The 14,830-nt window shown below is 46.2% G+C and overlaps 1 protein-coding gene across 7 annotated transcripts in view; it reads left to right on the plus strand.

Annotated features, from left to right (window-relative positions):
• Positions 1-14,830, plus strand: part of slc16a4 (solute carrier family 16 member 4) — a 167,540-nt gene that overhangs the window by 126,336 nt on the left and 26,374 nt on the right. For all 7 annotated transcript variants that reach the window (XM_072480232.1, XM_072480234.1, XM_072480230.1 and 4 more), the window contains one exon: positions 4,996-5,607. In XM_072480232.1, the coding sequence (XP_072336333.1) occupies positions 4,996-5,607 (612 nt within the window). The remainder of the gene's footprint in view (positions 1-4,995; positions 5,608-14,830) is intronic.

Raw genomic sequence — 14,830 nt, forward strand, 5'->3', positions numbered from 1 at the left:
TGTGGACCAGGAGATCATCAGTGACAGTGAAGTGTTTTCGTTGTTCGAACCAAACCTTCATGGTACCATTATTTGGTCTCTGCATGCGGCCCTCACCTCATTACAGAAACGATATCATTGCATCAGAGAGGTTGCAAAGGAGATTTACAAGGTTGCTGCCAGGACTGGAAAACTGCAATGATGAGGAAAGATTGGATAGGCTGGGATTGTTCTCTCTGGAACAACGGAAGATGAGGAGAGATTTGATTGGAATGTACAAAATTGTGAGGATGGGAATGGCCTAATAACTTTAGCAGAGAGGTCAATGACTTAGGGTCACAGATTTAAAATGATTGGTCGAAGGATTAAAGGAAAAACATTTTTCACTCAGGGTCTGGAACTCGCTACTTGAAAGGGTAGTAGAGGCAGAAACACTCAACCCATTTAAAAGGTCCCTGGACATCCACTTGAAGAGCTGTGACCTGCAGGGCCATGGACCAGTGGGATTAGGCTGGGTGGTTAGATTTTTGGCCAGTGCAGACAAGATGGATCAAGTGGCCTCTTTCTTTGCCGTAAAGGTTCTATAATTATATTTACAGCCAGCCATTTATATCCATGAAGGCCCCACCTTCTCAACCTTGCCCCTTACTCGAGGTGTGGTGACCTTAGGTTACATTGTTTTTAAAAATCATTCATTTACAGGATGTGGGCATCACTGGCTAGACCAGAAATAATTGCCCATCTCTAGTTTCCCTTCAGAAGTTGGTGGTGAGTTGCCTTCTTGTACCGCTACAATCCTTAAGGTGTAGGTATACCCATTATGCTGTTAGGGAGGGAGTTCCAGGATGTTGCCCCAGTGTCAGTGAAGGATTGGGGATATATATCCAAGTCAGTGTGGTGAGTGACTTGGGGGGGGGGGGGGGGGGGGGGGACCTCCAGGTGGTGGGGTTCCCAGGTGCCTGCTGCTCTTGTCTTCCTAGATGGTAGTGGTCGTGGGTTTGGAAGGTGCTGTCTAAGGAGCCTTGGTGAATTACTGCAGTGCATTTTGTAGACGGTACACACGGCTGCCACTGTTTGTTGGTGGTGGAAGGTTTGAATGTTTGTGGAAGGAGGAGCAATCAAGCGGCTGCTTTGTCCTGGATAGTGTTGAGCTTCTTGAGTGTTGTTGGAGCTGCACTCATCCAGGCAAGTGGAGAGTATTCCACTGCACTTCTGACTTGTGCCTTGTAGATGGTGACAAGCTTTGAGGGGGGACAGGAGGTGAGTTACTCGCCGTAGGATTCCGAGCCTTTGACCTGCCCTGGTAGCCACAGTATTAATATGATTAGTCCAGTTCAGCTTCTGATCAACGGTAACCTCCAGGATGCTTATAGTGGGGGATTCAGTGATGATAAGCCATTGAATGTCAAGGGGTGGTGGTTAGATCCTTTCTTGTAGGAGATAGTCATTGCCCGGCACTTGTGTGGCACTACCAGTCAGCTCTCTCTCTCAAAGGGAAATGCAGCCTACGGTCCTTGGGGATGATGGCGACTTTGTTATTGAGTTTCCTTTACAACCAATGAAGTAGTTTTGAAATCTAGTCATTGTTGTAGTGTAAGAAACACAGCAGCCAATTTACACACAGCAATTTCCCTGAAGAAACAATGTGATAATGACCAGATAATTGGTTCTTACTGATATTGATTGAGGGACAAATATTGTCCAGTACACCGGATAGAACTCCCCGTGGTTCTTCTTCAATTAGTGTCATGGAATCTTTTGCACCCACATGCGAGAGATCAGACAGGGCCTGGTGTAATGTCACGTCTGAAAGGGGGTATCTCTGACAGTGTAGCATTCCCTCCGCTATACTGTGGATGGGTACCAAGCAGATACTGGAGCTATTGTGCCTGCCTACAACTAAACCTGGACAACAATCAATCTTGGGCTGATGAATGGAAAGTACTTCACACAAATGTCTGGCCATTTCCAAATATATAGTGTTTCCTCCTGACATTCTATGTCATTATCATTGCTGAATCGACATTGACCAAAATTCAACTGGACCAGGCTTACAAATACCGTGCCTACAAGAGCAGACCAGAGACCCTTCCAGTTTCAGCTACCTCGCCCATTTTAAAGGTTATAATGTAACCCATTTTAAAGGTTACAGTGTGAAAAATATTGCAAGGTTGGGTGAGATTCAAAGATAAAACTCTGGATAAAGTTATGTAGGATAACTGAGAATTTAACAATCGAAGCAGCCATCTGGCTGTTCACTACGGAGAGGTGTTCACGATGGGGAAGGATGACGTAGGTATAGAAATCAATGTGGCACATTGTGATTTATTTGAACGACTTAACATTCGTTTTAATGGACCTGAAAATGGATAAATCCCCGGGGCCAGATGATATATATCCAGGGTTGCTGTGGGAGGCAAGGGAGGAGATTGCAGCAGCTCTGACAAAAATATTCAAATCTTCCCTGGCCATAGGAGAGGCGCCAAACGATTGGAGGACAGCTAGTGTGGTGCCATTATTCAAGAAGGGAAGTAAGGACAAAACAGGAAATTACAGGCTAGTGCGTTTAACTTCAGTGGTCGGGAAACTACTGGAAACAATTCTGAGGGATAGAATTAATCTCCACTTGGAGAGGCAAGGATTAATCAAGGGTAGTCAGCATGTGTTTGTCAAAGGGAGATCATGTCTTACAAATTTGATTGTATATTTTGAGGAGGTGACTAGGTGTGTAGATGGGGGTAGTGCGGTTGATGTTGTCTACATAGACTTTTACATAGATACATGAAAATGAAAATCGCTTATTGTCACAAGTAGGCTTCAAATGAAGTTACTGTGAAAAGCCCCTAGTCGCCACATTCCGGCGCCTGTTCGGGGAGGCTGGTACAGGAATTGAACCGTGCTGCTGGCCTGCCTTGGTCTGCTTTTAAAGCCAGCGATTTAGCCCTGTGCTAAACAGACATACAGTGCAGAAGGAGGCCATTCGGCCGATCGAGTCTGCACCGACCCACTTCCACCCTATCCCCATAACCCAATAACCCCTCCTAACGATTTTGGATACTAAGGGCAATTTATCACGGCCAATCCACCTAACCTGCACGTCTTTGGACTGTGGGAGGAAACCTGAGCACCCGGAGGAAACCCACGCAGACACGGGGAGAACGTGCAGACTCCGCACAGACAGTGACCCAGCGGGGAATCGATCCTGGGACCCTGGCGCTGTGAAGCTACAGTGTTATCCACTTGTGCGACCGTACTGCCCTTTTGTAAGGCTTTTGACAAGGTCCACATGGGAGGCTGATGAAGAAGATAAGAGCGCACCAGATCCAGGGCAATTTGGCAAACTGGATCTAAAACTGGCTCAGTGGTAGGAGGCAGAGGGTGATGGTTGAAGGTTGTTTTTGTGTCTGGCAGCCTGTGTCCAGTGGTGTTCTGCAGGGATCGGTGCTGGGTCCCCTGTTTGTAGTATACGTTAATGATTTGGATGTGAATGTAGGAGGTATGATAAGTCCACAGATGGCACAAAAATTGGCGGTGTGGTAAATAGTGAGGAACAAGGCCTTATATTACAGCACGATATAGACCGGCTGTTTAGGTGGGCAGAAGAGTGGCTAATGGAATTTAACTATGACAAATGTGAGGTAATGCATTTTGGGAGGACAAACAAGGAAGAAAATATACAATGAATGGTCCGACCAGTTGGAAGTACAGAGGATCAAAGGGGCCTTGGTGTGCAGGTTCACAGATCTCTGCAATCAGCAGGACAGGTAGATAAGGTGGTTAAGAAGGCCTACGGGTTTCTTGCCTTTGTTAACTGAGGTATTGAATTTAAGAGCATGGAGGCTATGCTGGAGCTGTATAAAATGATGGTTAAGCCCCAGCTGGAATACTGCGTAAAGTTCTGGTCATCACACTATCGAAAGGAAGTGATTGCACTGGAGACGGAGCAGAGGAGTTCACTAGGATGTTGCCTGGGCTGGAGTGTTTCAGCTAGGAAGAGAGACTGGATAGGTTGGGATTGTTTTCCCTGGAGCAGAGGAGGCTGAGGGAGGACCTAGTTGATGTGTATAAAATTATGAGGGACATAGATAGGGTGGATAGGAAGATACTTTTCCCCGTAATGGAGGGGCCAATAACCAAGGGACATAGATTTAAGGTAATGGGCAGGAGCTTTTGAGGAGACGTGAGGAAAAACATTTTCATCCAGAGGGTGGTGGGAATCTGGAACTCACTGGCTGAAAGGGTGGGACAGACAGGAACCCTCACAACTTTGCTTGATGGTCGGCACAGACGGGATGGGCTGAAGGGCCTCCTTCCATGCTGTAAAATTCTATGGGCGACAGCCACGCTGCACTGGAAAAGCAACTCACCGTGGCGCAGTGTTGCCGTTGAAAGCCGCGAGACCCCGCTCCGGGATCTATCCAGATTGCCAGGGTGGTACCGCCAAGGCGCGTTTTTTGCACGTGCGCGATTGGGCAGGAGTTGCCCCGGTGTGAGTGTTGGGAGGGCTGCGGGGGGAGGGGGGAAGGGGATTGCGTTCATGCTGGTGGGCAGGTCATGGATTTTTGGGGGGGGCCTCAGGGATCGTGACGCCATTTCTCATCGTGGTTTTCAAATCTCTATCTGACCACACCCATCCCTTTCTCTGTGATCTGCAGCCCCGCTACCCTCATTCTGGGCCCGTGAGTATTCCTGATTTTAATCCATCCACCATTGATGGCCGTGACTTCAGCTGCCGGGCCCTAAACTCTGGAATTCCCTCTCTAAACCTTTTGGCCTCTCCTTTCCTTTGTAAGTTTTCTCTTTCGTTTTTCCCTGGGACGTGTCAAATTTAGTTTGCTAATGTTCCTGTGATACAACTTGGGATGTTTTCCTATGCAAGTTTTTGTTGCTAAATTATCAACTATTATGTATGGACGCCATGTAAATATTGACACATCATAAACCCAAGAGAAACCGTGCCGGGATCTAATAAGAGTGAATAGTTATTTTAACAGATTTTTTTCCCCATCTTTACAGGTGCTTTACTTATTTTGGGCGGTCTAATGTTAAACCTAATTGCCACGAGTATGCTGCTGAGGCCAATTTATCTACAGGAACAACAATCCACACACTCCCAACCATCCTGTAATAACAAAGCGCTCAAATGCCCACATGGCAATCTGTTTCTGAATGGAACAATGAAACAAGGTATTGTGGAGAATCACTCCGAAGGCTGTTTAATCGCTGCCAATCCCATCGTGGGTCACGCTGCAATTAGCCACCTTGACCTTTCCACGAATGCTGACAGCTGCATCCTGAGGGATGAGAATCTGAGCACCAACCCCTCCCGGGTGGAGACGGAATCCAGTATTACACACGAGAGCAAAGCATTCCTGGACAAAGTAACTTTCCGAACAGCTCATAAAGAGACTGTTGGGTTTTCGAGTAGGAACAAGGGATTGCAAAGCCTTCCTGCTAAGGAGAAACTTCTCGACTTCTCACTGTTACAAGATCCTTTCTTTTGTATTTACACGTCCTCAGTGGTGTTCAGCCAGTTAGCATACTTCATTCCCTACTTTCATCTATCAGCAAGGGCCAAGACTTTGAATATTGATGCCATGGATGCGTCCTTCATCATTTCTGTTGCAGGTGAGCTCGGGTCGAAAGGTATTATCTCAGTGTTTGCAATTTGTTTGAGATTTGCTTTCCAAAGAGAACTTCTCTTGGTTATTTGGTTGGTACAGAACTTGAGTATTGCTGAGAAAAGAGACTTGTTGAAGTTTTTCGGCCTGCTCGAATCAGGACACTTCGCAAGAATGCCACTATAAGGGGAAAACAAAAATTTATACTCTATGATAAGGGAATGCTGATTTGTTGTCACTCTGGTAGAGGCATTGCCATGGAGAATGCACCAGTTGATGGTGATTGACAACTGCCAAGCATTGTTTGAAATTTAAGTCAGGCAAATTGACCCCGAGTGGTCAAGGCATTGTCCTGGGGAATGAACCAGCAAATGGCGATCACTTATTTTGTCTAGCTGAAAGAGGTGCAATGTGTTAATATGTTCTTTCTGTTTGCAAAGCACAGGGCCCTGTGTATTAATATATGTAACTTCTAGCCAACAAATGCACCACACTGTGAGCCCGACTGACAATCTTAAATTGGTTCTCAGCGCAATTCTTAGCACACTAAAGATACGTCAGCTACAACCTTCAGGTTTCCATCCACCTAAACACTATTTCTCAAATGATGCTGGCTTCTCAGAATGAATTGAGTGATTGCTCAATTCCAGTATACAGCAGAGTCTACACTGCAGGAAACTACATGCATGATTTAGCACAACGCAATGTCTATGCGGATTCTGTTCTTGCTTCATTCTGTGAGTTGATCTCGGAGGGGGTTGGGCAGAAAGAAGAAGGCAGCACCCCACCTCTACCCCAACATGCTCAAGGCATAGATACAAGGAGTGTGTGGTATCCAGAAAGCACATTAGCTTCGCCTCTCTGGCATGGGAGGCCATCCCAAGGATATCGGTGTGGCAGACCACTGCATTCCATCCCGTGTAGGAAGAGGCTGAATGATCTAATCCATTCCAACACGGTAAGTTATCCTTTGACTCCCTTCAGTACCAAACTCTTATCATGGACATCATGTAATCAATGGTCTAATCTCTTTAGGGATCTCGCACAGCTATTATCGTCACTGATTGTCTCACAGAAACTTTTACATCACCACTATGTCACCTCTCATGCTGCTTACCCTCCATCCTCAGCCCCACACACAGAGACATGTATGTATCGCAGCCTCTGCTCCATCCCTTCTCATCACATGCCTTCCTTTTGTCTTCGTCCAGGGCAAGTTTGCCTACAACAGGTGGGAAGATCCCAGATCAGGAGAGGGGCAGCTAACATTATTTCCTTCACAGTCTGAGGAGGATGCCACCGAGCTCATTGGGGAGGCCAGGGGACCGATACTCTCGGGGATGGGGAGATGTGTTCAAATCTTTATTGGAAGTGCATGATTAAAGCCCTTGTAACTCTTCTTCCTCACTACACACTATTGTGTGAGGGCAGCTCAAGTAGCCTTGTGAAATTAGCGGCCGGTATGTCTCCAAAGGTCAAGACCTGGCTGGACGATGAAATCTCCAACCATGCCCTTATCTCACTGGCCATGGGAGTTTCTCATTAATGTGGTGATGACTGCATCAAGTGAGTTTGAGTTGAGTTTCACTTCCAGAGCGAGCACATATAGGTGCACTGCGGATCTGCTTGGTGATCATGGTCTGGTCAATCATGAGGTTGGGAGGAGCAAGTCTGAATGCTGAATCTGCTCTTGATATGACTAGTTGCACATCCCTTTCAGTGCAGTGCAATGGCATTCAGAACCAGAAGAAATGTGACCACCTCACCTTGCCTTGGCTTTCCTACTCCTGGAAACTGCAGGTGGCACTGGCATTACTCCCATGTTGAGCTTCCTCAATGGCACCATCCTGAAACCACATTGGGAGTGTGCTGTAGTGCACCACCTGAGTGGTTCATACATCGTAAGCGTATCTTCAGATGGTCTGCTCGATGAGTGACTATGCAGAACTGTGAGCTGCATTTTACCTCTCTTCCGTAGACTTCTCAAGTGTCATGAGCCAGTATTTCAGTGGGTGCCTCTTAGCCCCAAGCAGCCATTCCTGACAACGCTCAGGCCCTTTGAATAACTCCTCGCATCTGGAGAAACTCAGGATGTAGGAATCATAACAACTCCCAGGGTACCTGGTACAAACATGCATGATGTGCATCCGATCAGCACACACCAGTTGAATATTAATGGAATGATAGCCTTTTTTGATTTATTTGTGTGTTAATGTTGAAATTCACCGACTGTGATGCTAAAGCAATGGCAGTTACATTTGTTTGTTACGGTGCCGCAAAAGACATGGGTTCCAAAGACTAGCTTCTCGAGGAGGTCTTCCTCCAATCTCTCACCGCCTGACTTCATTTTAATGTCGTGGCACCAACAAGTTAGAGCAGGCATTGTCAAACTCAGGGGCGCGACCCGCGGGTGGGTCGAGGGCGGGTGCTGGGAGGGTCGCGGAGCTGTCCGTCGCGGCGCTCCCGATCGCGCAAATCCGCGCGCAACAGCCGCAGAAGCCGGCTTTTAATAATGCCGGCTGCGAGCGGCCTTCAAAGTGGCCAGGAACAGATTTTAAAAATGCGGGCGCACTGCACATGCGTGCCAGATCATCGGTGCTGCGCATATGCGTACCGATGATCGGGCATGCATGCGCAGTGCGGCCGCATTTGTTTTTATCTGGCCGCAGCCTTTTTTCAAGTTCGGGGGGCCATAGGGACCATTGGGGTCAAAGGGACCCAAAATCATTTCCTCCATTTTTGTCAGCAACAAACAAGTTAAGAGAAAATGGTGGGTTGTGCAGGTCGGCCAGCGTAGGCCGCGAAGGTTGGCCGGCGTGAGTCGCGAAGGTTTGCCGGCGAAGGTTGGCCGGAGTGGGTCGCGAAGGTTGGCCGGGTTGGGTCCGAAGGTTGGCTGGTTGGCAAAAATGGGTTCCCGGAAAAAAGGTTTGAAAAACACTGAGTTAGAGGGTGTCCCCAGAAAATGTTCCTCCGACAAGTCCACTACAACCACAGTGCCTCAGGCAGATTCACTTCTGTTAATTTACTACTGTACCATTCATTTGAATGCAAGGTGGTGGTTCTCTGCTGCTACTTTGAAACCAGCTCCCTCTCGCACTGTCCGCATCCCAGAAATTTACCTGGAACCTTGCAATGTAAATGTAGACCTCTGTCTTTTGAGGGGCTGTTTAGCACAGGGCTAAATTGCTGGCTTTAAAAGCAGACCAAGGCAGGCCAGCAGCACGGTTCAATTCCTGTACCAGCCTCCCCGAACAGACGCCGGAATGTGGTGACGAGGGGCTTTTCACAGCAACTTCATTTGAAGCCTACTTGTGACAATAAGCGATTTTCATTTCATTTTAATCTCCGACCTTGCTCAGTAATACTAGACCCCATAGTTGCTAGTAATACTATATCCCATAGTTGATAATCCTACCCTCCCCACTGAATCCATTACTGTTGACATTGTCATCCCTATGCCTTCCCCATCTAGAGGGTGTGTACCTATCATCACTAGCTGGTTTAGCTCAGTGGGCTAGACAGCTGGTTTGTAATGCAGAACAAGGCCAGAAGAGCGGGTTCAATTCCCGTACCAGCTGAGACTTCTCCCTCTGTGTACCCAAACAGGCGCCGGAATGTGGTGACTAGGGGCTTTTCACAGTAACTTCATTGCAGTGTTGATGTAAGCCTACTTGTGACAATAAATATTATTTACATTTACCCTCCTCAGCCCATCCCCAATAAAGGTTCCACATCTCCTCCCCCCTCTCCACTTTGAGTGTCAGTGCAACCTATGCCCTCACCAATGCACACATCTTTCCTACTCCAGGGTCTGTATTTATCCAATCCCATTCATACATCTGGAATCCCATTCATATAAACAAAGAAACAGAGAAAATAGGAGCACAAGGAGGCCATTCAGCCCTTCAAGCCTGCTCCGCCTTTCAAAATCATCATGGTGGATCCTCTATCTCAACACCATTTTGTCGCGCTCTCCACATTACCCTTGACATCTCTAGAGTCTAGAAATCTATTAATTTCCTTCCTAAATATGTTCAGTGACAGTCAGCGCATTTCAGTTTCTCTTGACAGGCTCCAGCCTCCCACCCTTTGGTCCCCCTCTGGTTTCATCATTGTTCATGCTCCTCCACCTCTTTGCAATGTCTTTCTGCCCCTTAGCCCCCTGTATGTTTCCCTTTCCCCCTAATCCCTTGCAATGGTTTCTTGTCCCTTTGGCCCCTGTGCCCCTTCCACCCCTCTACCAAGCCCTCCCTGGTCAGAATGCTGGTTTCTGTCTGAAGGTTCAGCCCAGCGTGAATACTGTTGCATAGTTGTATCCTTCCAGACTGTGGAAGCATTCACCGTGAGCAGACCAGCCCTACACTCTGAGCAATGTGCTGTTCCACTGGCATCATAATGAGATTGGCGCAGTGCTGTGGCATTTTAGATAGAACATTTTAAGTTCATAAAATATTCCACGTTGGTCCACAGGACCGATTCCACCTGAAAGTTCCCCTCCAAGTCACTCACCGCCCCGCCTTGGAAATATATCACCATTTCATCACTGTCGCTGGGTCATAATCCTGGAACTCTCTCCCTAACAGCACTGTGGGTGTACCTACACCTCAGGGACTGCAGCGGTTCAAGAAGGCAGCTCACCACCACCTTCTCGAGGCAAATTGGGGATGGGCAATAAATGCTGGTCAGGCCAATGATATCCACATCCGGTAAATTAATTATTTAAAAGTATCAAATTGAAAGAAAGTGTGTCCAATTCTGAAGGTGGCAGGCCAGAAGATTAGGCATAAAATAATGAACAGCAAAGAATGACCAAAAGAATAATACAGAGGAAGAAATTAAGTTACAAGAGAAAACTAACTAGAAATATAAGAATAGATGGTAAGGGTAACTAAAGAGGAAAAGAGTAACCAAGGTGAGCATGAATCTGAGGAATTAATTATTTTACTTATCATATGATGTGTCGCTGGCAAGGCCAGTATTTGCTGCCTATCCGTTGAGCTGAATGGTTTTCTAGGCCATTAGAGAGAGCAATTAAGAGTCAACCACATTGTCATGTGTCTGGAGTCATATGTGGGTCAGACCAGGTAAAGAAGACAAATTTCCTTCCCTAAAGGACATTAATGAACCAGATGTTTTTTTACAACAATCGATGATAGTTCGCAGTCACCCTTAGTGATAGGAGCTTTCAATTCCAGATTTGATTAATACAGCATAAATTCTACCAGCTATGGTGGTGGTATTTGAATCTGTGACCCAGAGCATTAGGCTCTGTATTCCTGGTCCAGTGGCACTACCATTTACTCCCTAATTAATGATGGAAAATAAGAAAATGGTGGATGAATTGAACACACATTTTGCATCTGGTTTCACTGCAGAGGGTACAAATAACATTCCAAAGGCTGTGAATCAAGAGGTGAAAGGGAGGAGCTTAAAACAATTACAACCACCAGGGAAATGATATTGAGGAAATTGTTAGAATTAAAGGTCAACAAGTCCCCAGGTCCTAACGGCTGCTGAGATGTTAGATTAATTGGTTTTAATTTTCCAAACTTCCCATCAGATTGGAAAATAGTGAATGTAACTCCTCTATTCAAGAAAGGAAGGAGACAGAATGCAGGAAACTACAGACCAATTAACTTAACGTCTATCATAGAGAAATTACTGGGACCTATTATTAAGGATGCTAGAGTGGGGCACTTCAAAAATCTTAACTAGGCAGAGTCAACAGGTTTTGTGAATGGGAAATCAAAGAACAAAGAGCAGTGCAGCACAGGAACAAGCTCTTCGGCCCTCCCAGCCAGGGCCGATCATGATGCCTGTCCAAACTAAAACCTTCTGCACTTTGGGGTCCATATCCCTCTATTCCCATCCTATTCATAGAGATACCTCTTAAACTCTATTGTATCTGCTTTCACCACTTTCTTTGGCAGCGCGTTCTAGGAACTCACCACCCTCTGTGAATAAAAAAAAAACTTGCCTTGCACATCTCCTCTAAACTTTCCCCCGCGCACCTTGAAACTATATCCCCATGTAATTGACTTTTCCACCCTGGGAAAATCATCCGAATATCTGTCCATACCACTCAAATTTTGTAAACCTCTATTAGGTCGCCCATCAACCTCTGTCATTTCAGTGACAACAATCTGAGTTTATCCACCCTCTCCTCATAGCCAATACCCTCCAGACCAGGCAACATCCTGGTAAACCACTTCTATACCCTCTCCAAAGCAGCCACATCCATCTGGTAGTGTGACCAGAATTGTATGCAATATTCCAAATGTGGCCTACCTAAGGTTCTGTACAGCTGCAGCGTTACTTGGCAATTTTAATACTCAATGCCCCGACTGATGATTATGCCTTCTTGACATTATCCACCTGCATTGCCACTTTCAGTGATCTGTGGACCTGTACGCCCAGATCTCCCTGCCTGTCAATACTCCTAAGGGTTCTGCCATTAACTGTATAATTTCCACCTGTATTAGACCTTCCAAAATGCATTACCTCATACCTTTCCAGATTAAACTCCATCTGCTATTTCTCTGCCAAGTCTACAACTGATCTGGACCCTGCTGTATCCTCTGACAATCCTCATCACTATCCGTAACTCCACCAATCTTTGTCGTCCGCAACCTACTAATCAGACCAGCTACATTTTCCTCCAAATCATTTATATATACTATGAACAACAAAGGTCCCAGCACTGATCCTTGTGGAACACAACTAGTCGCAGCCTGCCATTCAGATAAGCACCCTTCCACCTCTATCCTCTATCTTCTATGACCCAGCTCTGTATTCATCTTCCCAGCTCGCCTCTGATCCCATGTGACTTCACCTTTTCTACCAGTCTGCCATGAGGGACCGAGTCAAAGGAGTTACTGAAATGCATTTAGACAACAACCACTGCCCTTCCTTCTTCAATCATCTTCGTCACTTCCTCAAAAAACTTGATCAGTGAGACATGACCTCTACTTCACAAAACTATGCTGCCTATCACTAATAAGTCCATTTATTTCCAAATGTGAGTAAATCCTGTCCCTAAGAATCTTTTCCCAACAATTTCCCTACCACTGACGTAAGGCTCACTGGCCTATAATTTCCTAGATTATCCCTGCTACCCTTCTTAAACAAGGGAGCAACATTGGCTATTCTCCAGTCCTCTGGGACCTCACCTGCAGCCAATGAGGATACAAAGATTTCTGTCAATTTCCTCCCTAGCCTCCCTCAGTAATCTTGGGTAGATCCCATCAGGCCCTGGGGATTTATCTCCCTTAATGCTTTTAAGACATCCAGCACCTTCTCCTTTTTGATATCAACATGACCCAGACTATCTACACACCCTTGCCCAGACCCATCATCCACCAAGTCCTTCTCTTTGATGAATACTGATTGAAAGTACCCATTTAGTACCTCGCTCATTTCCTCTGGCTCCATGCATAGATTCCCTCCTCTGTGCTCGAGTGGGCCAATCCTTTCCCCGGCTACTTTCTTGCTCTTAAGCTCTAAAAGTAGGGTATTATACACTAGCTCAACAACAGCAACTCTGTACAATTGGCAATATTATTTTTAACACATAAGTAGGCATCTGTTTGTGGGGGGGGGGGGGGGGGGAACTGTGGAGGAATCCTGAGAGTCAACCCAAGTAACTCCCCACAACCACAGTGTAAAAAGATGTGGAAAGCTGACAAGATTCTAATGGCTGTTTCACCTCTGGGAGGATAATTGGCAAACTGATCTTTGGGAGCTAAAATTCTAAACTTGCCCACACCCTCACGAATAAGTCTTTCCTCCAGTGGCTGAAATAAATCTCAGCTATTTGAGCTTTCACGTTCTCTTAAGAATAAGCTACTTCCAGTGTTGAGAATGAAGTGTTTTAACATCTTGGCACATGGGTTCAAATCCCACTATGGCAGCTGATGAAATTTGAATGCAATTAATAAATCTGGAATATAAAGCTAGTCTCGGTAACTGTGGCAACTATCATTTTCTCTTGTTAAACACCCACCTGGTTCACTAATGCCCTTTAGTGAAGGAAATCTTCTGTCCTTAGCTGGTTTGGCCTACGTCTGACTCGAGGACCACAGCTATGTGGTTGAGCCTGAAATGGCTTCGCAAGCCACTCAGTTGAGGTCAATTAGGGATGGCAAATGCTGATCTTGTCAGTGATGCTCGCATCCCATGATAGAATAAAGTTTTAATAGAGAAAACCAATGGTCATAGCCAACGCGAATGAAATTCAAATCTCAATTTCAAACTGGTTCCTCAGTGCCTGGGGTCCGTGGAGTAGAACTCCCTTTGGAAAGAGATTGAAGAACAATCTGCGAGAGAGGGGCCACAGGTATACTGGCTGTAGGAGCGAGTGACATTTTATCCAAAGGTTGTGGAAGGCACATGATTGAAGCAAGTGGAAGAAGCTTTAATCAACCCAAAACTATACTGCAACTGATCTGCAAACGTTTGATGCCCACAGTGGATCAAGGCCAGTCGAAGAATGGACATTGAGCATTCAGGACCCTTGGCAGTTCCTGAACACCCCTTCCCTGCCCGCAATCCATTGAGACACATGAAAACCATGTCAGTATTTATATTATGATCTGTCCACTCACCCTCACCCTAGTGATGGTATTCTTAAATGCTGGAATGTTTTTGGCCTAACTGTATGCTCTTTATCTGGATTAGAGTATTACTGGGAGCACCACATTTGCTCAGGCTCCATGCCCCTTGCAATAAATCAGCCCCACACTGGGCAACAAGTGGGAGGGGTTGAGTCTGTTAGTGGAGTTCTGGATTTTAGCCAGGGCTTGATTTCTGAGTTTAACATCATTAAGTGAACGAGCAGACTGGTATCCTCGGCACACTGGTGACAGGATATGCGCTTTGGTGTGAGTTGCATTACAAACGCTTCTCCCCTTATCCTGTTGGTGCTGTACGTGTCCGGCATAAGAACAGTCACTTTGCGCTGAATGTTCGTCCACCCACTTGAGAAGAATGGCAATCACATGGCAACGCAACACCAGTCAGGATTCCAGCAGAGTCTGAGGCTAAGCGATTGAGCTGCTACAGAGGTTAGAGCTAAGCTGGATCATTCCATGTTATACTCTGACGTAAAATACCAACCCAGGGAACTGGCCCAATCCTGCTTTCACAATGGCTCTTCTGTTCTCCTGCGTGTTTATGCCTGAATTTCTCCCGATGTGAAATCTGTCTCGGCTCGAATGCAGCTTGTTTAAAAT

The sequence above is a fragment of the Scyliorhinus torazame genome, chromosome 17 (assembly GCF_047496885.1).
Source record: "Scyliorhinus torazame isolate Kashiwa2021f chromosome 17, sScyTor2.1, whole genome shotgun sequence".
Classification (NCBI taxonomy): Eukaryota; Metazoa; Chordata; class Chondrichthyes; order Carcharhiniformes; family Scyliorhinidae; genus Scyliorhinus; species Scyliorhinus torazame.